We start from the raw sequence: 27,040 nt of genomic DNA on the forward strand, positions 1-27,040 counted from the left end.
ATAATGCAGCTGTATTCTTTTTGAAAAACTCAAAGACTGGATGAGTGAATCAAGAATGCTATGCTCAGACAAGCTATCTTCCAAATATCAAGGTACAGAAAAACTCTGAAGCACAAGAGGTATGGGACCATTCAGTACCCATGATCCCTTGCTGAGGAATACACTGGCTGGCCTTCACCCTTGAGAGGTGATCGAGGAAGCCCGAGTGAAAGGACTAGGGACGAGCACTCAATGACTAATTGTCGTTCTGGGACTAAACTAAAGGCAGGAACCCAGGTGGAACAACAACATGCTGTGTATTACATAGAGTGTGCTCTATGTGCAGGGAAGTACAAGCAATGCAGCTAAAAAAACAGAAGGTTGGAGAAGGAAAGAGAAAAGTAAAATAAGCTAATGATTATCGGGTAGACAATATGTAAGAGTTGAAGGATACCATTAAAAATGGCACGGTGGTAAAGGAGGAAGCAAGAAAACAGGGGACGACTGGAGATCAAATGCATAGCAGAGTGAAAGTAGTTAACAAAAGTGCCAAGAGACCAGATGTTAATTCTTCTCACCACAAAAACAAAATGATAATTATGGGACGTGACAGAGGCTATAGCTAATGCTATGGTGGCAATCATTTTGCAGTAGGTAAGTGTGTCACATCAACACTTTGCACGATGTTCTATGTCAATTATATGTCAATGAAAAAAAACTGGGACTAAGGCAATTAAATAATATCAAACAAAAAGGTACCAATAAAACAAAAATATAAAACTTCCCAAATACCAAAAGAAATCTGAAAAAGTAAACACAACATGTGAAGAACATAGCAAGTATAAACATAACACACATGGAAGATTATATGACAGAAAGACTTTAGTCACATGAAGAAATGTAAACGGGCTTCACTCATTTATTAAAAGAAAAAGATTTTCAATTCAGCCATCAAAACAAGGCCCAGATATATCTTTGCGTAGAAGAGAGATGCCAACAATAAAGGGTTTCAGAAAGACCAGTGGTCGGGGCACCTGGGTGGCTTAGTCAGTTGAGCCTCTGACTCCTGGTATAGGCTCAGGTCGGGATCTTGCGGTTGTCAGATGGAACCCCATGGCGGGCTCTGCTCTGAGTGCGGAGCCTGCTTAAGACTCTCTTTCTTGGGGTGCCTGGGTGGCTCAGTCGGTTGGGCGTCCAACTTCGGCTCAGGTCATGATCTCGCAGTCCATGAGTTCGAGCCCCGTGTCGGGCTCTGTGCTGACAGCTCAGTCTGGAGCCTGTTTCAGATTCTGTGTCTCCCTCTCTCTCTGACCCTCCCCCGTTCGTGCTCTCTCTCTCTCTCAAAAATAAATAAATGTAAAAAAAAATAAAATAAAAAAAAAAAGACTCTCTTTCTCTCCCTCTCAGCCCCTCCCCCCTCTCTCACCCTCTCTCAAAGTAAATAAATAAATATGAAAGAAAGAAAGAAAGAGAGAAAGAAAGAAAGAAAGAAAGAAAGAGAGGAAGGAAGGAAGGAAGGAAGGAAGGAAGGAAAGAAAAAGAAAGAAAGACAGACTGGTGGTGAGCAAAGTATAGGACATGGACCAAATAGCACCTGTTTTTGTACAGCCCGTAAACTAGTAACAGTCTATATTTTTAAATAATTGTAAAAACCTCAAAAGAAGAATAACATGTAAATAACATGACATGTAAAAATTATATGAAATCCAAATTTCAGTGTCCATAAATCAAGTTTGTTTTTGTTTTGTTAATGTGTATTTATTTTTGAGAGAGACACAGAGACAGAGGGTGAGCAGGGGTGAGGGAGGGGCAGAGAGAGAGGGAGACACAGAATCCGAAGCAGGCTCCAGGCTCCAAGCTGTCAGCACAGAGCCCGATGCGGGGCTCAAACTCACGCACTGTGAGATCATGACCTGAGCCGAAGTCAGACGCTTAATCGACGGAGCCATCAAGGCGTCCCTTTTATTTTTTTTTAATTTTTTAAAATGTTTATTTATTTTTGAGACAGAGAGAGACAGAGGTCCATAAATCAAGTTTTATTGGAATACCACCGCCCTCCTATTCATTTTGTATTGTTTATGTAGCACAAAAGAAGAGGTAAGTATTGAAACAGACTTTGCCTGCAAAGAATCAAGGACATTATATCAACCTCCATTCTCTGAATGAACACACACATGTAGGTTCACAGGGAAATTCTACCAAAATTTCAAAGACCAGAGAGCACAAATGCCTCACATAGTGTTCAAGAGCACTGAAAACTAAGGAAAACTTACTGATTCTTTTTATGAAGCAAATATAACCTTGACTCTTAAATCTGGTAAAAACAGTACTTTTAAACAAGAAAAAATAATAGATCAATGCCACCTGCAGGTATTGTTGCAAAAGTTTTGTTTATATTTTAAAAATATTTATCTATTTATTTGGAGAGAGAGGGAGAACTTGAGCGGGGGAAAGAGGCAGAGGGAGAAAGAGACAATCCCAAGCAGGCTCCTCACTGCCAGCACAGGGCCTGACACAAGGCTCAACCCCACAAACCACAAGATCATGACCTAAGTTGAAGTCAAGAGTTGGTTCCTCAACTGATTGAGCCACCCAGGCACCCCACAAAAGTTTTTTTTTTTTTTAATTTTTTTTAACGTTTATTTATTTATTTTTTTTTTAAATTTTTTTTTCAACGTTTATTTATTTATTTGGGACAGAGAGAGACAGAGCATGAACGGGGGAGGGGCAGAGAGAGGGAGACACAGAATCGGAAACAGGCTCCAGGCTCTGAGCCATCAGCCCAGAGCCTGATGCGGGGCTCGAACTCACGGACCGCGAGATCGTGACCTGAGCTGAAGTCGGCCGCTTAACCGACTGAGCCACCCAGGCGCCCCAACAAAAGTTTTAAATAAGATATTGGAAAACAAAATTCAACACCACATGAAGGAAATTATACAATTTGACCAAATTCTATCTATTCTAGAAATGCAGTTTGTTCAATATTGGGACATCTATTAATAAAACCTACGATATTAACTGATCTCCGGAAAAAAATCATCTGGATATCTCCATAGATACTGAAAAAAGCCTGTGAAAAATTTCAACACCTATTTTTGAAAGCAAACACTCAAGAAAATAGAAGTTGATGGATACTTTTTTAATATGATAAAAAGATCTTAAACAAAAGATAAAAATACATACGTGACAGCCAGTTATTTTACTTAATGTGGAAACATTTGAGGCGTTTCCACTAAATCAGGAATAAGGCAGAAGTGCCCACTAATCCACTGCTAGTCAATACTTTACTGAAGGTAAGAGCCAATGTAATTAAATACATGAAATAAGTTAGAGGTGTAAGAATTGGAAAAGGAGTAAAACTATTTTTATTTGCAGATGACCTAGAGTATACCTGGAAAACCACAGAGCTAAGCTGTCGAACCAATATGGTAGCCTCTAGACACATGTAGCCACTGAAGACTTAAAATGTGGCTAGTGTGACTGAGGATTTAAATAGTTAAGTTTGTTAACTTTATTTAATTTTATTTAGCTTTTATTTAACTTAATGTTATTTTAGACTTAAATAGTGACATGTGGCTAATGGCCAAAATACTGAAGAGGGCAGTTATAGAATATTTCCACTCTCTTCAGAAGGTTCTATTGCACAGTGCTGCCCTAGGGAATCAATGATAAAACTAGCCTAAACAATAAAAGAATTAAGTAATGTAGCAGGATATAAAATTAACACAGAAATCTGTGTTCATAGCCTCATATACACAAATAATGACCCATTAGAAGGCATAATAATAATAATATCAATAGAAAAGAGAAAATACTTAGGAATAAGTGTAACAAGAAATGTGCAAAATCTATATGAGGAAAACTTTCAAACATACCTGAAAGACACAATAAGCATACTTAAATGGAAATACACCATTTGTTCCTGATAGAATGATTTAACATAAGAGATCACTTCCCCAAGTTAATTTAAAAACATAATGCAATCCCAATAAACAATACCAACATCTTACTGGGGGTTAGACAAGTTGATGATACTAAAGATTGCATCCAAAATCACCAGGGCAAAGATGGGCCTTTTAATAAATCGCTCTGGCACAACTTAATAGACATTTGAAAAACAATTAGATTAGCTCCAAACAGGGCTCTAATGCAAGTATTAAAACATACAAGTAGTAAAAAAAAAAAAAAAAAAATGTGCAAATTTATCTCTAGTAACTCATGTATCTGCTGATTTGTGCAAAAAGAAACACAAGAAAGACAAAACCAGAAACTTAAAAAATTGACTTTCTATAGGGGTGGGTGAAAACAGAATGGAAGGAGTAGGGTTGGGTATGGAGTAGAAAGAAAGGAAAAGCAGTGGCTCTCTGAGTGATACCTTTTTGCATAGTTTTGAGTTTCAGAACCATGTTATTGTTACACGGACTGAAAAATAAATATATCAAATTATAGCAAAGTTGAGGGTGGAAAATAACAACAACAACAAAAACAATGGAATACAAACAGAAACAAATTTTTCTCGTAGGTCAAATGAATAACATAATCACCCTGAAAACTGGTGAAAAACTAACCCAAGCAACTTTTGAACACAGTTCTTTGATTATATACCTTTAGGTTAAAGACAAAACAGTATCAGTAAATACTGAACCCCGGTTAGTAGTCTTTTTCCTCCCACAGAAATATGGCTTAGCAATTCTGAAGCTACTTTCCATATATTCAAATATATAATGGGAGCAAATGTCAGAGAAAGGAATTATAAAAACGGAAAGGGGGTGATCGTGGATGGCTAAAATAAGCCCGGTGATAGCAAACTGTAATCGCAAGTTTCAGGATTGAATTCATGGAGGGTGTCAGTATGAAGCCACAGTTTTTAATATCCACAGACAGACAGATAAAGATGTATAATACACTCACACGTATGTGCACACATATCCTAATACTGCCCATTGAGAAAGCCTAGAAGCAATGATATGCCAACAACCGTGAACATACTTAGCATTCAAATCTTGCTTTCTAAATACCATTTGCCACAAAAAGGAATCAAAACTCCGGCTTGATTCCAGAGCCAGGACTGCAAAAGATGAGACTGGAATGGCTTGTTGTGCCAAGAAGTAAGGAAAAGTTCAAAAAACAACGAGGACATATCAAAAGACAACAGGAGTCAGCTCAACAAATCGGGGGAAATTTGAGCATCAAAATGAATAACAGTAAATGATTATAATCTTCTCTTCCCCCGTATGTAAAAATTTTCTGAAGAGTAGTCACTTAGGAGTTTAATTCCTTAGGGCTAGAAGTATGACTCCCCCTAGTAAATACAAATGCATTGTAACAGTTCACAGCTTGAAAAGGCAGGACTCCAAGGATTAATGCCCTAGTGGTAGAATGAAAGGCAGTAAGGGAGACACACATGCTTACCCAGAGTGCAAGGACGTGAAGTCAGCCTGAGACACAGGTATGTGCGTGTTTATCCTTAAAGTGTTAATACGTATTTGAGAAGGGACAGAAGAGCCATGCTGTGGAAGAATAAAAAATCTCTGCTATCTAGGTCAAGCAGACAGATGGCATTGTGAGGTGAGGCCGGGAGGGAAACACATGCGCACGCACGCGCACACACACAAAATGGGCTGAAACAGCCCAACGTGAAGGGGCTAGCCCTAACGTTATGTGAGCACAGGTGTTAAGGAGGAAATAAGTTAATTGGATATCTATTATTATTATCTTCCTGCTCAGCTTCCCTTCCCCTAGCAACAGAACACCTCTGTTGTGTAGTAAGCCCAATCCACATACTGATCCCACCCCCACTGTCCTAGGGGATAGGGAACATATGTCCCGGGCTTGAGCATTCAGTGTGTCCTATATGCTCCTGGCCAGAATGACTAGTTCTGACAGGGCACCTGTCCTAAATAAGCGCCATCGGAATCCTCTGCAATAGTGCTTCCTAGGCTGAAATGAACATTCGAGTTCCCTGGGGATCTATTAAAAACGACAATTCTGATCCAGTAGGCCTAGGATAGGGTTTGAGAGTCTGGATTTCTAATAAGCTCCCCTGTAATGCTGATGCTGCTGGTCCCGAGTCATAATTATGAACATTAAGGCCCTTCAGAAACTTCCTGTCAGACTTATCAGGGAATAATTGACCTTCACCAGAGCTGCAAAGCTGACAAACTGATTCTGGGCCTGTTGGCTTTTCTATGACATGTAGGGTTTGTTTGTTTTAGATTTCCATCATTCAATACTTTGTGTATTCTTTCATTACATCATATACACACTCATAGAAAACGGAAGCCATATACATGTCTTCTGTCACTCCCCCAAATGCCTTATTTGGTGTTTTACATTTAGAAATGCATAATCAATGTTCTTTAACACCCACTGGGCAACAATTGTAAATTCCTAGATGAAAGAAGTGGAGAAGATATTTTAAGGAAATGGTAAAGCAGAAGAAGGATCAGTTTCTAGCTACTATCCTCTGGATATCCTGAAGATAGTCCTAGATCCTGAACATACGCAGCTATGAAAAACCAGCATCACTCTCATCATTCCTCAAGTGAGTCACTGTGAAGAATTATAAGGGCGATACCTGTTCAGTACAAAAAAGCAAGCCTCAAAGACAAGATCAAAGGAACTAGCAAAAAATATTATTAATCGTACTTACAGATTTGCTCAGTGCTTTCTGGGAGATACCTAACCCCAAAACTATAGTCTCTAACCTGGGGTCTACAAGTGACATTGTCAATTTCTTTTTAAGCCATAAGAAGGGAGTTTTACCAAAAACAACTCTCAGAGATTAGTTGACAGTTTGAACTACCCTTTAAGGAATCTTAAGTCACTGTGATACCTTTTTATGCGCCCAGAACAAACAAGCTTAACTGATTCACTTCCCTTCAAGGCAAGAATCCAGAAGTATCCTCCTTATTTACAGAGAATCCCAACTCCTAACTCCTGCTTTTGGATTAAACAAGATTTCTTAAAGAGTTAAATACCCTCCTGTTTTAACCAAGGCTTGATTAGAAACCCACTAACTTTCAGGATCAGGCAATAATTTTCCTTCCCAACCAAATTACATTTCAGCCCTTCATAAAAGTCAGCTTTAATACTAAACGCTAATAGGGAAAAAGCAACTAATTCAACCCATTCAATAACCTATTCACACACACACACACACACACACACACACACACACACACACTTCCTAAAAAGTAAACTTCCAAAAATGCACACATAATAGTCATAGGTTCTCTTACTTTTCTTTCAGGCCACCCAGTCTCCAGGATGGGGGTGTTCTCTTCAGCACCAGCCCTCCCAGAGAGGTAGCTCTCTGTTTTCCAATTCCTCTGCCAGTGACGGAGTGGGTCAAGTATCCAATTCAGGACAGGTGTATTAGGAAGCCTGACTGTAGTTGTGTATCTAAACTATATTCTGCTATTTTGTACTCCATTTGTCTGATTCCTACATCTTTCAATTGATTCAAAACTTACAGCAGAAGAGAAAGAGAATGATTATCAATCAGCCCTTCAAACGTCGGAAGTCAGCAGCTTTCATACAAATATACAATCCCTATCAATGTATTCCTAATTTATCATTGCTTTTAGATTATATATATTGTTCCATCACAAATAGGGAAAATATTTTTCTTTTGAAAATGACATGATCTCGCAGTCTCAGACACGGACTCAAGAATGGCTAAATGTAGACATATTTATTATGCGTGCATATGAAAAAGTATCCCAACAATTTAATCATACATCTGTAGCATTCCCTTTTTAGTTTGACCTGCTCATTCGTATCTTTCACCAGCCACAGGTTTCTGGTTTAATTAGTTCTTTCCTCAGTCTCTTCAGTAAAGATTAGAATCTGTTAAACCATAGTTTCTGAAACCATTTCTATAGGAAGATAAATAAAGACAGAGCATGGAGTTTTCTGAACGAATAACGTGATACTGGAGTGGAGTTTAGAGAATCTAAAGAATCCATTTTTAGCCCATTTCTAAACTGTTCATTTTAAATACCAGGAAGTCTTTTCAGATAAACTGTACACCTGCCACTTCAGGTTTAGATTATATCATTGGTTCCTATATACCTATAGGTACATAGTATTGTTAACATAAAGGGAATTCATATCTTTTTGTTTGTTTGTTTGTTTGTTAAGTAGGCTTCCATGCCCAGTGCGCAGCCCAGTGCAGGGCCTGAACTCATGACCCTGAAATCAAGACCTAAGCTGAGATCAAGAGTCGGACACTTAACCTATTGAGCCACCCAGGCGCCCCTGGAATTCATATCTTATTAAGTACCAGACAGATAGATGGCAGAAAAAAAAATCGATGATATATAACATGATACTTTGAAAATCTGATAGAAAGAACTTGCACTTTGGCAATGATAGTATATCCCAGGACAGCCATGATGAAGTTGCTGCAAACTGAATCCTAGGACACTACATAGCATATTGAATAGGGCTATTAAGAATTATCTAAGGATACTGGGAAATATTGGAAAACACCAGCTTTACACTTCAGTTTTATTTACACATTGATTAAAACAATGATGATCACGTGCCTACAATGTGCATCATGTGACCGCTACTATGAGAAGTGAAATGTGGCCTAACTGGACATAAATACAAACAGATAGTACAGTGTACTGAGAGATGCTGGAGAGGTATCAGGAAAAGGAAACAATTCTCCTTGTCTGGGAGTAGACTGGATGATACGGATTAACAGAAGTTCCTCCGGGTAGAACTATACATTTGGGTTTCTGGCATAACTAATTTTGAGCTTGTTTTTTTTTCCTGAAATGAACTGACCAATGTGTTCACTCTTTCCAATATCTATTCATTGATATTTGTTTTAAATGTTGATGTTCACTGTATTCGGGAAAAGGAAATTAGAAAATACATATTGGTCTCGATTTACTAGACTTGTTTGTTTCTGAACCTAGAACAACCACCCAATGTAATATTTAATCATAAGCAATTTTAAGACTCAAAATTCCCCTTAGTAATATGCACCAAAATTTTTCCCGTAACATTTAGAGCCATCACATTAACAAAACCCTCCCCAAAGGGCCTTTGGTGAATGTTTTTAAAAATGTTAATTCAAGGGAGCATCTGGCTGGAAGAGCATGTGACTCTTGATCTCGGGGTTGCAAGTTCAAGCCCCGTGTTGGGTGTAGAGATTGCTTAAAAGGAAATCTTAAAAAAATAAAAATCAAAATGTTAATCCACTTCCCCAAGCAGCTATCAGCCTCTCAACTGTGTATGTGTGAGCCCAGGCTGAGCTGAGGTGTATGAACAGCTTGCTCCCGGGGCCTTACTTTAATTTGATTTCAACAATCCTTCCTCTGAGAATAACTGACACACATATACACACAAATATTACCTCTACACTAGTGAAAATCAAACCTCGATGACGATAAGAGTATCTGGAAAAAATTCCAGTGAAGTTCCTTCATAATTGATAAATAAAACCCATGACAACATTTGTGTGTATTTTTGTACCGCAGAATTAATGTTTTAAGTGACTACAGATGCTGATGCAAACAGAATAACATGAGGTATAATAATAATAAAAAAGAACTATCTCCTTGATTTTTTTTCTGCCTTTCCCTCCTTCAAAGGTAAATGCAAAAAGAATAATTAACATAAACATAAAGAGGGTCCCCAGTTTCCCTACTGCCTTGTACCTTTGCCGCCTTTTCTTTCTTCCTTACTATCTGCCACCCTCGCCCTATGAACTCTGGCTCTTCAAGAAACCACAAGGCTTGCAAAAACAGTCCTCAGAAAATATGTTCCGATAGTTACAGAATCCTCAAGCAAGACACATGAAGGAAGGAACAACCCGCAAGCCCTGGAGGGTGTAAGGTGGAAAACTACTCTTTGTGGTAAGGGTGCAAGACCCCGTATTCGCCTTTCCAGGGTCCTGCACAATCTCTGATCCTGCTCCAGCTGGAGGGCCAGCTGGTTTTCGGGGCTCCCTGACACCACATCTAAATGAAGTCTTTAATCTCTATTCGGGTCACTGAAATAATTTTCTCTTGGCAGTAAAATCTATATGCAATTTAATAAATGGGAAGATATAAAGCAAACATACTCTGATCATTTTAAAATGCTGCTCGAAGCAAAATAATTATAGAATTTATAGCTGTACAAAATACACCATATAGGTATATAAAGCATATATAAAAAAAAGATTGGTTTCTGATGCTCACTTATCTATAGAATATTGAGGGGATAAGCTTACAATCTCAATGGGTGAAGGGCAGTAGGTTGATTCCCTTAAATGAGAAAAAGCTCTCCAGTGTGTTCAAATCACCGGCCACTTGCCAAGAGTACATGGTATCATGGTGCTAATAATCTACCTGAAGTCACCAATCTGTCTGGCATCAGATCAACAAATACTTAAAACTGACATAAAGAAAAAGTAATTTTGACTGTAATAGAAAAATAAAACAATAGTCAGAGAAAATCGATGAACTAAACTGTGCAACCCTCCGCTTAGGGTAGAAAAACCCACACAAGACTTCATGTTAGAATGCAGGGTATTACAAATAGCATGGTCATCTAACAAACCGAATGTCCTAAAGATGATGAAAGAAATAAAGTTGGTCCATTTTAAACACTTTTATATGCTACAGTATTTTAGAATGATTTCTACTCTTGATATCTAAATGGAAAAGTCACCAGTAATGAAGCAACACTGAAATAAGGTATACATAGAAGATTTTATACAATTTTAGTAAAAGTTCCATGCTTTAAATGCATTTAGATCCAATAATTAGGTCAACTCTAAACATGACGAAACAAATTTATCTTATGTTAAGTCTGTTTTTCTGAAGTGATGGAACAAATCTGTCATTAGTTGTGGACTCTGTTCACCTGTTTTCTTTCTGAAAGGACTGAAATGCTGCAGCTAAGCTTGACAATCAGACGCTAAGGCACAAGGCCCTCAGCAAACCCTGGGGGGGTTGCTCACCTTGGCGGAGTAAAACAGCAATGGATTAAAAAATAAATATATTAATTAAAAAGCCCCTAGTTTTAGAATTGTTTTTGTAGGTCCTCTTTAGCCCATGCCTATCACATCTAGAAGAATGCAATTAAATGTCTGCCTGAAGGTGAATCACGTGGGAGCCATTAGGCAAACACCTCCAAGCGGGGTGACAGAGCTAAACGGGTACTGATCGTGGCATTTCCTTGGCACGAATGTAGTCATTTCTTAAATTCAACATTTTTCTTAGAAGGCAGTCAGAAAGGATCTGTCAATGGTTGGTTTCTGTTTTATTCTGGTGATTTGCGTTAATTCAGTTGGTAAGATTTGCCTATCGTTGGTCATCTGCCATGAAGGAAAAAAAATGAACCCATTCTAACAGTTCGCTGGATACTAGAACTCAGAAAACTTAATTTCCATCGAGCCGAAATGACATAAGCAACACCTGGAATTCTGGAAAGTACAAGAGTGAAGCCTGCACTGTAGGAACACCTTATGTAACAACCTGTTCGTCAAAACTACCAATCCATTCTGAAGGTCAGTAAAAAAACCATTTCCTCCTTAAAATATCAACCGGTACGAAAAAAGACAACTGCCGGGTAGTCTGAGTTTCTCTGACTGGATATATAATTCATATGGTGTGTCTTACCATGTTGAAATATAGCTTGAAAAAAATGCAAAATGAGTTATTTCCTGACAACGGTAAAATTATTAACTATTTTTTACAAATTTGGAAAAGAGCCTGGGGGCTACTCTGGAGAACCACGATGAGGGAAAAGGCACACCCAAAAGCTTGCAGTCTGGTGACCTCTGGTCATACTATAATTACTGAAAGAGATCATTAGAGAACTTGTAATAGTCTTCTTTCCTCAAAAAAGAAAATGGAAACCTAGCTCAAAATGTTCAGTAACATCGTAAAGAGAAAGCGGAGCCCAAATAGCATTGTCTTACTAAGAGGAAGGAAGTGGGTAAGAGAGGCCCACACGGGCAGGAGGGGGGAATCCCTGACATTGTTTAGAATTTCCAGTGTGTGGTGATAATAAAAAGCAAATTATTTTTAGTCAGTCTTATTATTGTATTTTTATTTATTTATTAAAGTTTATTTACTTATTTTGAGAGAGAGAGAGAGAGCACAAGTGGGGGAGGAGCAGAGAGAGAGAAAGAGAAAGAGAGAGAGAGAGAGAGAGAGAGAGAGAGAGAATCCCAAGCAGGTTCCATGCTGTCAGTGCAGAGCCTGACGTGGGGTTTGATCTCAGGAACCATGAGATCATGACCTGAGCTGAAATCAAGAGTTGGACGCTTAACCAACTGAGTACCCAGGTGCCCCAATTTTATTATTGTTTTTAAATGCCCTAGAGGTACTGCAAATCCTTCCTGCCTGTATCCTGAGGCCAACCACACCCATGACCTTAACCCTTGATACAACCCATCTAACAGGAAGGTTTAATTTCTACAGATTTTTCTCTATTCTAGAAGTTCTGCGCAAGATCTTTACCGACAAATTGATAGATTGACCTAGAAGCCAGAAACAACGGCCAAGAGAATTTTGATTGCTTAAGCCTTTAAACCTCACATGTCCAGGCAGTAAACAAACAGTCCAAATGACGTAGCAATGATGTGAAAGCAGACCCACCAAAACAAGTTGCTAAACCATAGGGAAGAATATCTCTACTTGAGGGACTGAATTGATTCTTCTTGAAAAATTTTTGATACACTAGTAATATTATTCACATAGTAGATGCTGGAGAGATTGTAGTGAGCACTTTATATTCTTCTGCCTTTGTCAAGTTTATAGTCTAGCAGGGAGGACAATTTAAAATTCAATAAACTATGGAACTGCAATAATTATAGAAGTACAGGAAGCTATGATGAAAGCGTGTGGCAAGACTCCATAGTGTTGTTCAAACTCTGTAAGCCCAATCCATACTGAGAAATATATTTACATTGTAACCCTGCCCCCCATATCTATAGTAAAATAATATACACACACAAACTCATGCACAGACACATCCATATATAATTAAACCTGGACATTTTTCATGAAACAGTATTTGTCCTGAAATTGTGTGGCAAACTCTGATATTTTCTATTTCATTTTTATTTTCCCAGCCTCAACCACAAGATTGATTTTAGGATCCTTCTATGGGTTTTGACCCAAAGATGGAAAAACACAGACTGCATCATTTGCTAAAGGTACAAATTCCTGAACCCCACCTAAAACTATTGAATTAGAATCCATGGAAAACAGATCCCAGAAAGCCGCATTTTAGCGGCTCTCCAGATAATTCTTAGGCATATTAAAGTTTGAGAACCCTTGGTATCATTTAATCTCAAATCTCAATGATGAGGAGTTATTCAGGCACTGAGAGGGTAGACAAATGTTAGTGCCAGAAGCCACGGTAGATACAAAGACCAAGTGGGCAAGCGGGAGCATGCTGTGTTTAAGGAAGTTCAAAGGAACAAGAGTCTAGGGCACTTGGGAAGGCTACGAGCATGGAGAAGTAGGCATGCGTGGCTCATTCTGCAAGTTCTCTCTTCTAGTCTGTTCCACAATCCCTCAAGAATAATTCAAAGGAAGGAAATTTTGACAAATGCCACAACATGGATGAACTCTGAGGAGAGCTAGACACAAACAGACAAATACTGTGTGAGTCCACTCGTATGAAGTACCTAGGGCAGTCACATCCCAGAGACAGAAAGGAGAATGGTGGATGCCAGGGGCTGAAGGAGGGAGGAATGGAGAATTATTGTTTAATGGGTACACGGTTTCAGTTTTACGAGATGAAAAGAGTTCTGGAGGTTGGCTGTGCAACAATGTGAATGTAACACTACTTCACTGTATACTTAAAAACGATTAAGATGGTACATTTATGCGTATTTTACCATAATTTAAAAAAAGAATACACGAGTCCAAGAGTCCTAAGCTGATATCTGATCCTCACTAGTGTTCGACTTCTTTCCCAATGATACCGAATTCCCCTCAGTTCTAGAAGCAGTGGCAACCATTCCCTTTTAGGCAATCAAGACACTAGAATCATAAAGGCTTCTTCCTTTTTTTTTTTAAAGCTTGTAAAAACTTTCTAAATTGGAGAATGAAAGGAGAGAGAGAGAGTGGAGAGAAGAATCGATTACAACTTGACCTTGTGATGAAGAGCAGAGCCCTGTAACCGTCTCAGCGGAAGAGATGAAACTAATGGAACACTATAATGTTTGGCTAAAGATCATAAACTGCTTCCTGTGGGTCACAAATATTTACTTACCCTCGACAAATATTTTTGCTTATGAAGCTTTTCTTCATGAAGGAAAATTTTGCGTAATGCCCAAGTTAACACGTATTCTCACGTTGGGGTGCCACGGCTCAGTGGTTCCCAAATCTAGCATTGAGTTACACATCAGAGTACTCTGAGGAACCTTAAACATTTACAGAACCCTGGCTCCACTCCAGCTCTACTGGAGAAGATTACCCAGTAGGTTCCAGCAGTGAACCAGTGACTAGGTCATTTTAAAGCTTCCAAGGATATTTTTATGTGTAGCCTATTTGGGAAAAATCACTCAAAGACAGGAGAATGGTTGCCTGAGCACATGCACTTACCTCCCTCCACCCTCTCAAAATCTCTTTGAAATTAATGAACATAAAAGTATGAAAATACCCATAGCAGTACTAGAAAACCAGGAAGAGTTCCATCAGTAGACCAGAACACTAAGGCATTTCTGGAAGATATAAAGCAGATGGAATCAGTAAAACCCCAAATTGCTAAAGAGCCTGAAATGAACAGGATCATTTACATTGTAAGTGGTGCCGGCAGAACCTCAGAATATTCCCTAGATCAGAGGCAGCAAGTGTTGGCAGCAGATGTGGGTCAGGTGTCCAGTAATTACTGAAGGCTTTGGTAATAATTTTCCAGCATCTTACTCTCAAGAGTAGCTGACTTGTGAACTGTCCCCGGGTTGAACATGACAAGAGAGGAAAGGCAGTGTTCTGGGTAAAGTCTGGCGGCCAAGAGGAAAAAGGAGCCCCCATTTCCAGAAGGCAAGTTTCTTGTGCACATCCTAAAAGAAAGTCCAACTGGGTAGACCTCCTCCTTCCCCCCTACCCTACATCCTCTGCAGGAAGAGATCCCGTACTCATAATTTTCATGCACGCATTTTTTTTTTAACCACTGCTGACAAAACAAGTCCACAGACTCATTTGTTAACATGAACTGCCATCACAAAAGCATAGAAATAAAGAAACAAAAGAAAGAAAGCATTTTTATTTGGAGAACAAATACAGGGTTAACTCCAAGGGGAATAAAGTAAATTCTAGAAATCAAGGGAAACTTTCTCTCACCCATAAAATAAGAATAAGCCATTAGAAAAGGAAAAATACAATCAGAGTACTTAGAAATTAAGACCATGAGAGCCAAGAAAAACAAATCAACCAGACAAACAGCACCTCAGAAGAAGAGGTGAATGATGGAATGAACATATCTGAAGAATGAATTAGGTACAACGGATCCCCTTGATCAAGCACAGAACATGACTCTCAGGGTGATCATCATTAAACAACTTCGGCAGGCCCTGCCCGGGTTCCGTGGGCTGGAGGAGGGCCCAGGGGTGGAGGGAGAAAGAATAGGCAAGGATCACACGGCAGGTCTAGAGAGGGCAGACCTAGTGCGCCCACCCTAAGCCTTCTGGATCAACTTTGCCCGGCTTGTGTCCTCTGCCTGGAATGTCCAAGTACCCTTCACTTTACCAAGGCCTATTTTCACTTAGGCCTGGGTCCCGGTACCACGTGCCTCTGGGAAGGCTTTCTTCACTTCCCATCCTCAGGCTGATTTTACATTTTCGAATATCCCCACAGATCAGCACAGCTAAGTTTAACTTTCTATATAATAACCTATTTGTGTCTCTGTCTTCCTCAGTTCTGAGGGATATTTGAAAAAAAAATTTTAATGTTTATTTATTTTTGAGAGAGAGAGAGAGAGAGAGAGAGAGAGAGAGAGAGACAGAGGATGAGCCAGGGTGGAGCAGAGACAGAGAGGGAGACAGAATTTGAAGCAGGCTCCGGGCTCTGAGCTGTCAGCACAGAGCCCGACATGGGGCTCAAACTCAGGAATGGTGAGATCATGACCTTAGCCAAGGTCGGACGCCCAACTGACTGAGCCACCCAGGCGCGCTGAAGGATATTTTAACCAAAAACACTGGTATTATTCAGCTACAGAGACATGGATACCTGTCAGTTGTCCTCTCAATATATCTTACATGCCTACTGGTAGCACTGGATGCACTTCTAATAGCTGAAGAAAAATAACAAAAAGGGTTCTGTACACACAGCATTAAAGTACCTATTCGTCCCATGTTGGAATTCTCTGAATTCAATAGGATGCCATCACATTTTGCGACTTTCTGAATTTCCACCAGGTTCCTAACAGTTTATGCAAACGGACCTCTACGAATCCAGTAATTTGGTCAAAAACTAGGAAGCCCTACCACATAACAATCAATATGTTTTTGTCTCCCTGAAATGGATATACAATTGGATACTTTCATTTACTGAATATCATCTGTGAGTTTTCCGGAGGGAGTCATAAAAGGTACTGACTTTCAGCTTTTCACCGCTGTCTCTACTCTTACTGACCTCTGCTACTCCTGGGCTACTAAGTCTAAAACCAGGCAACTCTATTATGCCAGGACTATGGCAGGGCACTGGGGCCCTGAAACGACAGTTATCAGTACAGATCATGTGATGGCCCAGGTATCTGAGATATCTTGAGTAAAGCTAACAGAAGTGATTTCAAGGCTTGCACTCTCTGATTTTTCCCCCAGCAGATCAAGTCTATTCTGTATACCATGTCCTGGACCACAGGCGTCAACAGGAACAGAGCAGAAAATGTACTGAGCCTCAAAAGCAGACGAGCTGGAAGCACTAAAGGAAGGTTAAGGGCTGTGCCTATGTAGAAACGTAAGAAAACAATTAGTAAGAAAATAAAAGCACTGAAATCGTTGACTTACCTCTAGCTCAATGTCTTGGGAAATCATGCTTTTTAAAGAAACTTAAAAGAGAGGGAGAAGGACAGTGAAGAATATGGCATTGGTTATCTTTAATTGCCCTTACAAAGCGAATATTCCTTAAAAATAATGTGGTAATGACCGCGGGATTTATTGTATATGTGACAGAGAAAATTTTTCTCTGGAATTTTTCTCCTTAAGGCACAAAAGATAACTGATTTGGGAGATACGAAAATTAGAGTTCCAACTTACAAAGTAGTATATTGACCCAATAGGTGTATTATCGAGTAGCATAGTTTTCCCCAGCTCATGGAAAACCTACCATGGCTGAAATAAAATGAAAAATGATTTTTAAAAAGAAAGATATTAATCTCATTAGTCATATCTTTATTTTGCTGAGTGGGTAAAACTCTTTTCCAGATTGGGAAGAAAATTCCCTAAATAGAAGTAATTCAAGCCAACTCTCTATAGTCAGGAGTTCAGAAGTTCAAGTATCCTGGGGACTTGGGAACGTCAGAGCCCCTATATACCCAGATTTATATCTCTCTTTAAATTACTCCCCATAATCAAGGCAAGAAGCAAAAGTAATAAGTTCCACCATAAGCTGGGGGAATCTAAAGGTTTCCAGCACCTTAAACAATGAATATGGTAAGAATGAGAAACTATCTTCTCACAATAGTTGCTAATGGTCTTTAGGTAGAAATTCCCCAAAGAAAATTAAGTGTCCCTTCCACTGCTATTGAAAAGAAACCCTACCTTCCCCAATAAGACCACGGGAACACATTCAACACAAACTGGAAAAAATATGAAAAGTCAGAAAACTTCAATATTTTTTCCACAGAAGAGAAGAGGAGAGACAGAGGAAGGGTATTTGAAATAATGCCTCTGTGCAAAGTTAACGATCTGGATTTAATCTCTAACCTTTAGAGATATGGTACAGAGATATGGGGTTAACCCTTAGGTCTGATAGGGGAGGAAAAAGATGCCAACAAAACCGCACAAAAACTAAAGTCCTTTTTAAAAATTTTTATTTATTTATTTAAGTAAGCTCTATGTCCAACATGAGGCTCAAATTCACTACCCTGAGATCGAAAGTCAATGCTCTACTGACTGAGCCAGCCAGGTGTCCCTACACTGGTTCTTAATAATCAGAAGCATAGACCTTGAGCTCAGGAAGAGATGTGCTCTAAACTCTTACACTTAGTTCTTACCCTCTTATAAAAGATGGTTCAAAGAATAGCCCCGAGGTAAAAGTAGAGAACAGAGAGGCAGTCATAAAGCATAGTTCAAACTGACTGGCTGGGGGAAGGAGGAGGAGGAAAGGATTAGGGAAGGAGTAGAGGTCCTTCCTTTTGCATCAAAAAGTCTGCCTATCTCAGCACCAGTTCTGAAATCTTCCACATGGACACTGAATGAGACAGCATCACAATGTGAGGATGATAGGCTTCAAATCTTTGGAAAACAAAATGTATGCATGTGTATACTCTAATATACAATCTCTTAGCAGCATTCGTTCTAAGTAGGGATAACAAGATAGAAGTTATGGCCTAATTAGCAAGAGGCTCAGTGACACAGCCTGAAATATTACATCCAAATTGCTTAGTAGCTATACGGAGTGTAGATGACAATTTATGGAAGAAATTCTAATTCAACTGACCGGTGCAGGAAGTGTCAAACAAAGGACAGCAAAATATATGTTGAAATTTCCACATACACATTTTATGAAAGAGCAACCCTACAGTATAATTAAATAAAAAGCACAGGCTATGCTAATGTCATCATCCTAGCATTAGAGTCTCTAATCCTCACCAGAGCTTTGTTTTTCCACCAAGAACTTTGTCATATGGCCCTGTCATTTTCAAATGTAAGATCTTCCATGACAAGAAAATTTTCCAAGGTACTTATGATCCTCATTTAAAGCACTAGAATCCACACAATCAGGTTATTAATAAATGACAAATCGGGAGTTTCCACTTACGTAGATATATTGTTGAAGCTGAGAAACAGACGTTGGAGGCTGGGCAAATTATCCACATCTCTCTAGAAGGAAACAGAAAGCAAAAATTTATCAGCTGGAAGAAAAAAAAAATATTATCAACGTCTTCTGGCTCGGCTGTTGAAATATGTAGTCATTGCTGTTTACTGCAACCTTGCTAGACCATTGATTTCCACTGGACACCGAGCTCCATTCTTCCCCACTGCAGATTAAATGGGAGGGTTTCACTACATCCGCAGAGCAAGCTGCACCACTCGCAAGGTAAAAAGCACTGAGAACAGGGAGAGATGCCGCTAGCCTCCTTAAGCATGCTTTTGGGAAAGAAGCCAAAATGCTACTTCAGCATTTCAACTGTAGCACAAATATAGTATGATCAAACATTTGTTAAAAATCACTTTTAAAAGGAAGCTGTTCAAATGTTTTAAATTTTAAATTTATGCAGTTAGCTTTCCCAACAGTACCAAGAATTTCAAAGCCATTTCCCTCACTATTCTCAATCCTTTGGAAATAGACCAGTTACAAATGAAGCAAGATGCTGACAATCTCCCCATAAAACTAAAAGCAGATCACAGTGAGTGTCACTGAAGGGCAATTTCCAACCTAAGCAAACAACAGACGTTACAATTGGAAATCTACCCCGTTCTGTTTGGGTACAGCACCCCAGAGCAAACTATGGCTGTTTAAACGTGGTTTTATCCTTACCAAATATTGAAATGTTTTGGCTCAAATGATTTTTTTAAAAATCACAAAGTAAGTACAAAGCCATCTAATTTCATCAAATGGAAAGACACAAACTTCTTGAAAATCTGACATATGCTGAAGAAATAGAATCTTAAGAAGCAGCTTAGTAATTACCTAGGCTACAACCTCATTAGGCACATGAGAAAAAGTGAACAGTTGGGGTTGTTGCAGAGGGAGGGTGGGGGTGGGATGGAAAGGTGACCCAGGATTACATACTGCCCTTTGAGGCTGAGACAGGACAAGATTGGTTATCTTGACTTCCGTTAAAATTCTACACACCGACACTTCTCTTATAAAATGTATCTCTCTCTCTCTCTCTCTCTCTCTCTCTTTTCATTTAAAAAGTTTTTTTAAAGACTCACTTTAATTTGCTGGATGATGAGCTAGCTAAAATATCTGCTGTTAATACTAATATGTTAGTATGAAAAGTTGGGACACATTTCTTTCTTCTTTTTTTGTGTGTCTGGGACTAATTATTGAAGCATAATTAACATACAGCATTATATTAGTTTCAGGTGTATAATAAATGTTATTAATTTTTAAGGGCAATATCATTTATAATAATTCTAGTTATAGGAGTTTGAATAATGCTAATACAAGTATATACATTGTACATATTACTGTGTCGAATATTTAAACCCAAATCAAAACTTGTTTTACTGCTTCCATAGGTCATTATCTTTCTTCCTCCTTCCTTTCCTTCCTCCCTTTTAAAACTACCATTTCCAAGACCCCAGTAAGAATTAAGACAAGGGAATTAAAATTACAGCAAAGCCTAGCTTTTCCTAAAATGGTTCATTTATTTAAGGTTGCCATATAAAGAAAATATAAAAGTGATGGAATTGTGACAGAGCCACATCTCCCTGGTTTTTGAGAGGGTAGAGGAGAAATGAATCTGGCTTAAGACATTTTCCCATGGGGTTTCCCTTGTGGACCCCTCTCCAACACTTTGTCAACTCTGCAGATCCTAAGCAGTATAAAACAAATACAGTTGCCAGTCATCGGACCATGGGCTATGTGCACCATTCACTTGGCATTCCTATTCTCAGGCCCACCCTTGAAAAGCCTGTTCCATAGGTGTGAATGGTGGTTTTTAGAGTTTTTCAACCATGGCCAAAGATAAGTCTGCAGAAAACAGGAAGGCGTCCAAATTCCCCACAGTGGGTTGTAAGCTCTAAATGTTGGCCAACTTCTGGAATCATCTCTACCAGCTTCTTCTCCTGATAATCCCAGAAGTGCCTGGAAGGTAAGTGGAGGAGTGATGGACTAGCGGTTAGTCTCATTTTACTCCAGGGCCCTACTTTCCAAAGAAGTGGTAGCTTTCTTCCTATCTGGTCTTTACAAGTAGGGAGTCATAGCCAAACTGAAAGCCCTCTCTGTACTCTCAGGGGATCTTTTCTCCCAAATTCTTCCTGAAATCTACCCGAGATATTTATGGGCACCAACATTGTTTGTTGACATCTAACCAGGAGAAAGTGAGAAGCAGCAGCCTGGCTCTCCTTTAAATCAAGGCGCCTTAAAAAAAAAATACACTTGTCACTTTTAGCTCTGGCCTACCACCTTCAGAGACTGCAGACACCTTCCAAGATGTAAGTTTTTGCTATTAAAATATAAATTCAAATGATATCAGGCTATAATTTATGAAACAGGTTTTTAAAAGTTTACTTGATTAAATTATGTTTTGTATTTATTGTCATTTATGAAACCAAATTTTAGGAGAAGTCTTTATCAAATTTTAGCCATCATTAGCCGTCATTACCTGATAGAGCTATAAAAAAATATTCACAACAGATTGAAAAACGAAAACTCAGAATTTAGCTACATATCCCTATAACCAGTTTAGTTGATAGCCCTTCCAGAACTTTAAAAAGCAAAATGATTACCCGCAATCATTTTTGTTGTTCCAGGTTTCATTTCTACAAGAAAATTATAGCTTTTGATTTTGCTAGCAACTCTGAGATATACTTTGTAATGCATAGACAAAAAGAAAACATATTTATCATATTAATTATCTGTGTGTGAGTTATTTACAGAAGACTAACAAAAAAAAAGACTTGTTGACAGCTACTGGAAGATGGCTCCTCTAATATGAGAGAGAAAACAAAGATGGAAACACCTAAGATCCAGGAAGGGGATTCACCACTGGAGGCAGGCAAAAAGAACTCCAAGGGTGGCATCTCGTGCTTTAAAACCAAGGTCCAATGTTCAAATCTCATCTTTCTTTGCCAGACAATCCCAACCTATTACATCATAAATCCATCAATATGAATCAAGCCCCTTCACTGACAGATGTACCTTTAAACCGGACCCCCAAGAAATCTCAAAAATAAATATCCTGCCTTTGCCCTTGAAGACGTGACTAAGACTATGTCAAGGTAGTGAGCTTTTCTTGCCGGTAAGTAACAACCTCAACTTCTCTTTACTAACAGGTTATTCCAATGGTATTTTGGGAGGCCAACATTTGACAATCTACTTATCAAAAAATATATAATTATTTTGGAATAATGGGGAAAGGAGAAGTGGAGGGCTAAAGCTAATGTAAGAAAGCCAAATCTTCGTAACTTGAAGGAAAAGTCAGCACGTTTATTTAATTGTACAGTGTTAAACCCTCCCAACAGTTCTTTTCTGAAGGTAAATTTTCACAGGCGGAGAAACTACTGCAAGGAAGCAACCTGAGAAGAGGAAGATGAAATAAAATATTTACATATAAGGTAATATTTGTATTTCATGTGTAGTTTAGTCTGCTCACAGTCTCAAATTTACTATATTTTACAAAATACAATTCTAAGATTACATTCAAAACATTTTTTGAAGTAAGATTCAAAGTTGGGGCGTCTGAGTGGCTCAGTCAGTTAAGCATCTGGTCAGATCATGATCTTGCGGTTAGTGAGTTCAAGCCCCGCACTGGGCTCTGTGCTGACAGCTCAGAGCCTGGAGCCTACTGCTGATTCTGTGTCTCCCTCTCTCTGCCCCTTCCCTGCTCATGCTCTCCCTCTCTCTCTCTCTCTCTCTCTAAGAATAAATAAACATTAAAAAAAATTGAAGTAAGATTCAAAGCAATTTTCTGTATTTTAAAAGTATAATCCTTTAAAAGTTAGACAAACAAAATTACTACAGATTATTGACAGGATTATAATTTTTTTATTTTTCAAAAGAATAGAGACTTGCCATTTGAGAAAGATGCTTGTCCGAGTCAGCTCAGACACTATTTTCCATATTCCTAAACTTCACGAAAGAACTAAATGATTCAGCAATCTCACCATGTGTAGAACATCTATTACTGGAGCTATTTTTAGAGCAGTTTCCTGCAGAGGAGTAAGGAAGAAAGGTGAAGAGATGAAGGCTTTGGCATGCACCAAGTAGGACAAAGAGGACTAAAAAAATCACAGCTACTCTCATTTGTTACCTATTCTGTCATAAATAAAAATAAAAATAAATATATAGGGGTAATTATTTTCATTTTGAGAACTGAAAAGAGATTTATTAACAAAGCAATGAAGAAGTTCAAAAAGCACTCCCTTTTATAAAAAGATTTATTAATTCCAAACTAACTACTAGCTACAGCCATCCCTTTTGACACAAGACACATATTCCATGAGAAATTATATGTAAGCCATCATATCAACAAGTCCAATCGTATATTTAAATGCCTATTTTAAAAAGTCTATTTTCTGGTTCTATTACCCAAAGGCATTAATATATATATCTGCCTTTTATAGTTTTTACCACCCTTTATATGGTCATACACAGACATACTCACTCTCTCTCTCTCTCTCTCTCTCAACTAGCTGCAAGCTATTCTTCCAGTCTGATTTTTTTCAGCACACGACTTGATTCCCATAGGGAAAGAGGTGGGATGGTGGAGTGGGGGACTAAAAACCCGACTAGTAAGCAGGCTACTGATACTCTGACTATGAAGACTTCCAGTATTTACAATCTAGGAGAGCTACAGTTAATAGCAACGAGGGAAAAGAAAAGACCTCAATTTCATTATCATAGGCCTTTCCTCACTTGAATTTGTAGTTTTCTATCACGTACATGATCTAACAAGACCCCTCATAACAACTGATCCCTGGCATTCATGCCCTTAACACTCCTGGCAACACTCTCTGGAAAGACACAAACTCAACTCAGGCTTATAGCATTCTATCCCAACTAACATATGGGAAAAAAATTAGCATGAGCAAGAGTCAGCAGAAACTTCAGGCAGCAAATGTAGAACTGCTCAAAAATTAAGAAAATATAGTAACTGGATAAAGACTAGGAAAGATCTATGTTTAAAATTATTAGAGAAATAAAAGAAACCAAAACATGAAAAAACATGTTTAATAAGGTACTCTGGACATTTATGAAAAAATTCATGTAGAACTCCTAGAAACAAAAAATTATGGTCATTATGGTCAGTAGATGGGCTGAAAATAGACTAGATAAGACTGGGGAGAGAGTTATTTAACTGGCAGATAGCACTAAATAAGTAAAAAGAATGCAGAAATGTAGCAGAGAGAAAAAGGAATGATAGAAATATTTATTTATTTATTTATTTATTTTTAGATTTTTTAAAAAAATGTTTATTTTTGAGAGAGAGAGAGAGAGAGAGAGTGCGAGCGGGGGAGGAGCAGAGAGAGGGGGAGACACAGAATCCGAAGCAGACTCCAGGCTTCAAGCTGTCAGCACAGAGCCCAACGTGGGGCTTGAACTCACGAACTGCGAGATCATGACCTGAGCTGAAGTCGGACCCTCAACCGACTGAGCCACCCAGGTGCCCCAGGAATGATAGAAATTTTATGACACAAAGGATAGAACATGAAGGTCCACACTATATCTAGTAGGTGTTTAAGAAGTAGAAAGAGAGAAAATGGAAGGGGTCAATATTTGAGAATATAAAGACTCAGTATGTTCCCATAATTAATGAAAGATATGCATCTGCAGATTCAGAAACACAAATATTAGGTATGCTAGTAAAATTACCATATTTGGTCAAATCTAAGGTATCATCTTAAGTTTATTTTATGTAACACCTGATGAAATAAACTTATGATTAACCAATAACAAAATATCACTTAGAATTTTTATTTCATTGTTGCTGAAAGAGCTCTTTTAGATTTATTTGACCATATTTTTAGCCAAATATCATTCTTATACATACATAAAAATTAAGCAAAATGAATCTATTAATGAACTCTAAAATATCTCCATTTAGCATAGAGTTAGACAGTGTAGTTCTGGCATAATAATATACAAATAGATGGAATAAAAGAGAAGGTCCACAAAAATACTCATTTGATTATAATTCAATTTCAACAAGGACACATCAATTAAAGGGTGTAGAGCAAATAGATATCCCTATATCGGAAAAATTAACCATGACCCCTACCTCACACCATACATAAAATGTAATTAAAGAAGTGTCAAGACCCCCAAGTGAAAGGTAAAACGATAAACTTTCTGGAAGAAGGCAGAGGAGAACATATCCATGATACCAGGATAGACAAAGACTTCTTGTTCAGGGCAAAAAAGGCACCAATGATAAAATAAAACAAATTGGTAAACTGTACATCACTAAAATGTAAAGCTTCTACATATCAAAAACGTTACTAAGAAAGCAAAAAGGCAAACCATGCAAAAAAGCCACCCAATGCTATGCCAAAGGACCTGAAGCTAGAACATAGATCTACTACACCTCAATGATAAAAGGATAAACAACCTAATTTTTTAATAGGCAAAAGACATAAACTGATATGTCATAAAAAGATATGTTAGAATGGCCTAAAAGTACTTGAAAACATGCTCAACATCACTAGTCATCAAGGAACTGCAAATTAAAACCGCTGATAATCACAGAATCACTAAACTCATAAAGACCATCACCATCAAATGTTGGGTAGGATGTGGGATAATTAGAGCTCTTATTTATTGATGTTGGAATGTAAAATGGTATAATCACTTCATAAAATAGTTTGGCAGTTTCTAGTAAATTTAGACATCCACCTACCTTATGGCTCCGTAAGAGAAATGAGGTACATGTCCACCAAAATAAATGTATAAATAAAAGACTATAAGAATACTCCTATCAGTGTTATTTGGAAGGGCCAAAAATTGGAAATAATCAAGATGGCTATGAAGAGAAGAATGAAACCACAATTTGCATTATAATTAGAGAATGAATACAACTCTCAGCTAATTAAAAAAAAACTAATGATACACACAACAAAATGGATGAATATCAAAACATTAAGTTAGTAGACAAAAAGTATGTATGTATATATATATATTTCATAAAAAGTTCAAAAACAAGCAAAATTAATCTATGGGGAAAGAAGTCCGAAAACTTCTAGGGCAGGGAAAAGCTGGGACTGACTGGGAAGGGGCACAAGGGAACTTTCTGGAGCAAAAGAAATGTTTTCTATCTTGATCTGAGTGGTGGTCAAATGAAAGTACATTTATAGAAAAAAAACATTGAACTGCACAGTTGAGATTTGTGTATCCAAATTACACCTCAATAAAGTATGGAGGAATAGTCTTCACATTTAGAGTCCAACTTCTGAATCACTATTTAACCAATAATATCCATGCTTTTCACACAATACTGTCTTCTGTGCCATCATGAACATTGGTGATGCTGAGTATCCTAAAAGTGTGCTCTATTATTGTCTACAGAATGTTCTTCCAAGCTAGTGACATACATTCTGTATATTTTTATATTGTTAAGGTAAAGAAACACCAGTACTCTGGTCTGAATGTTTGTGTCTCCCCCAAATTGAAATCCTAACCATGAAGGTGATAGTATTAGGAGGTGGGACCTTTGGGAGGTGCTTAAGTCACAAGCGTGGTCCCTTACGAATGGGATTAGTGCCTTATAAAAGAGGTCTAGCCTCCCCCACCATGTGAGGACACAGTGAAAAGGCGCCAGCTGTAGACCAAAAATAAGGCTCTCACCAGAATGCAACCAGGCTGGAACTTTGATCTTGGACTTCCCAGCCTCCAGAACTGTGAGAAATAAACTTCTCTTGTTTATAAGTTACCCAGCCTGTGGTATTTTGTGATAGCAGCCCAAATAGTCTAAGACACCAGTGTGAATTATACACACAGCTTCTTGTTGCTTTCAAATGCTGTCATCTCTTCCAAGGAGCTTGCTCAATTTCTCCTGCCTTCAAGTACATTGCTTGGCATGTGATGAGCAAACTCTCTGAATCTATCTCAGTATCAAAATATAACACAGCTTTACCAAACATGGTTTTCTTCCTTTGAAAGTATTTGATTGTTAATTAGCAAGAAAATGTAGAATTACGGTCATTCCTCCAATGAAAAGTATGTTTCACTAATATTAAATGTGTGTCTTTGCTTTCCATGCCTTT

The 27,040-nt window shown here is 38.3% G+C and overlaps 1 protein-coding gene across 5 annotated transcripts in view; it reads right to left on the bottom strand.

The window, feature by feature from the left end:
- The window catches only part of LRRC49 (leucine rich repeat containing 49), a 148,344-nt gene that overhangs the window by 83,166 nt on the left and 38,138 nt on the right, over positions 1–27,040 (bottom strand). For all 5 annotated transcript variants that reach the window (XM_053223797.1, XM_015071396.3, XM_015071397.3 and 2 more), the window contains one exon: positions 18,927–18,988. In XM_053223797.1, the coding sequence (XP_053079772.1) occupies positions 18,927–18,988 (62 nt within the window). The remainder of the gene's footprint in view (positions 1–18,926; positions 18,989–27,040) is intronic.

This window comes from Acinonyx jubatus, chromosome B3 (assembly GCF_027475565.1).
Source record: "Acinonyx jubatus isolate Ajub_Pintada_27869175 chromosome B3, VMU_Ajub_asm_v1.0, whole genome shotgun sequence".
Lineage (NCBI taxonomy): Eukaryota > Metazoa > Chordata > Mammalia > Carnivora > Felidae > Acinonyx > Acinonyx jubatus.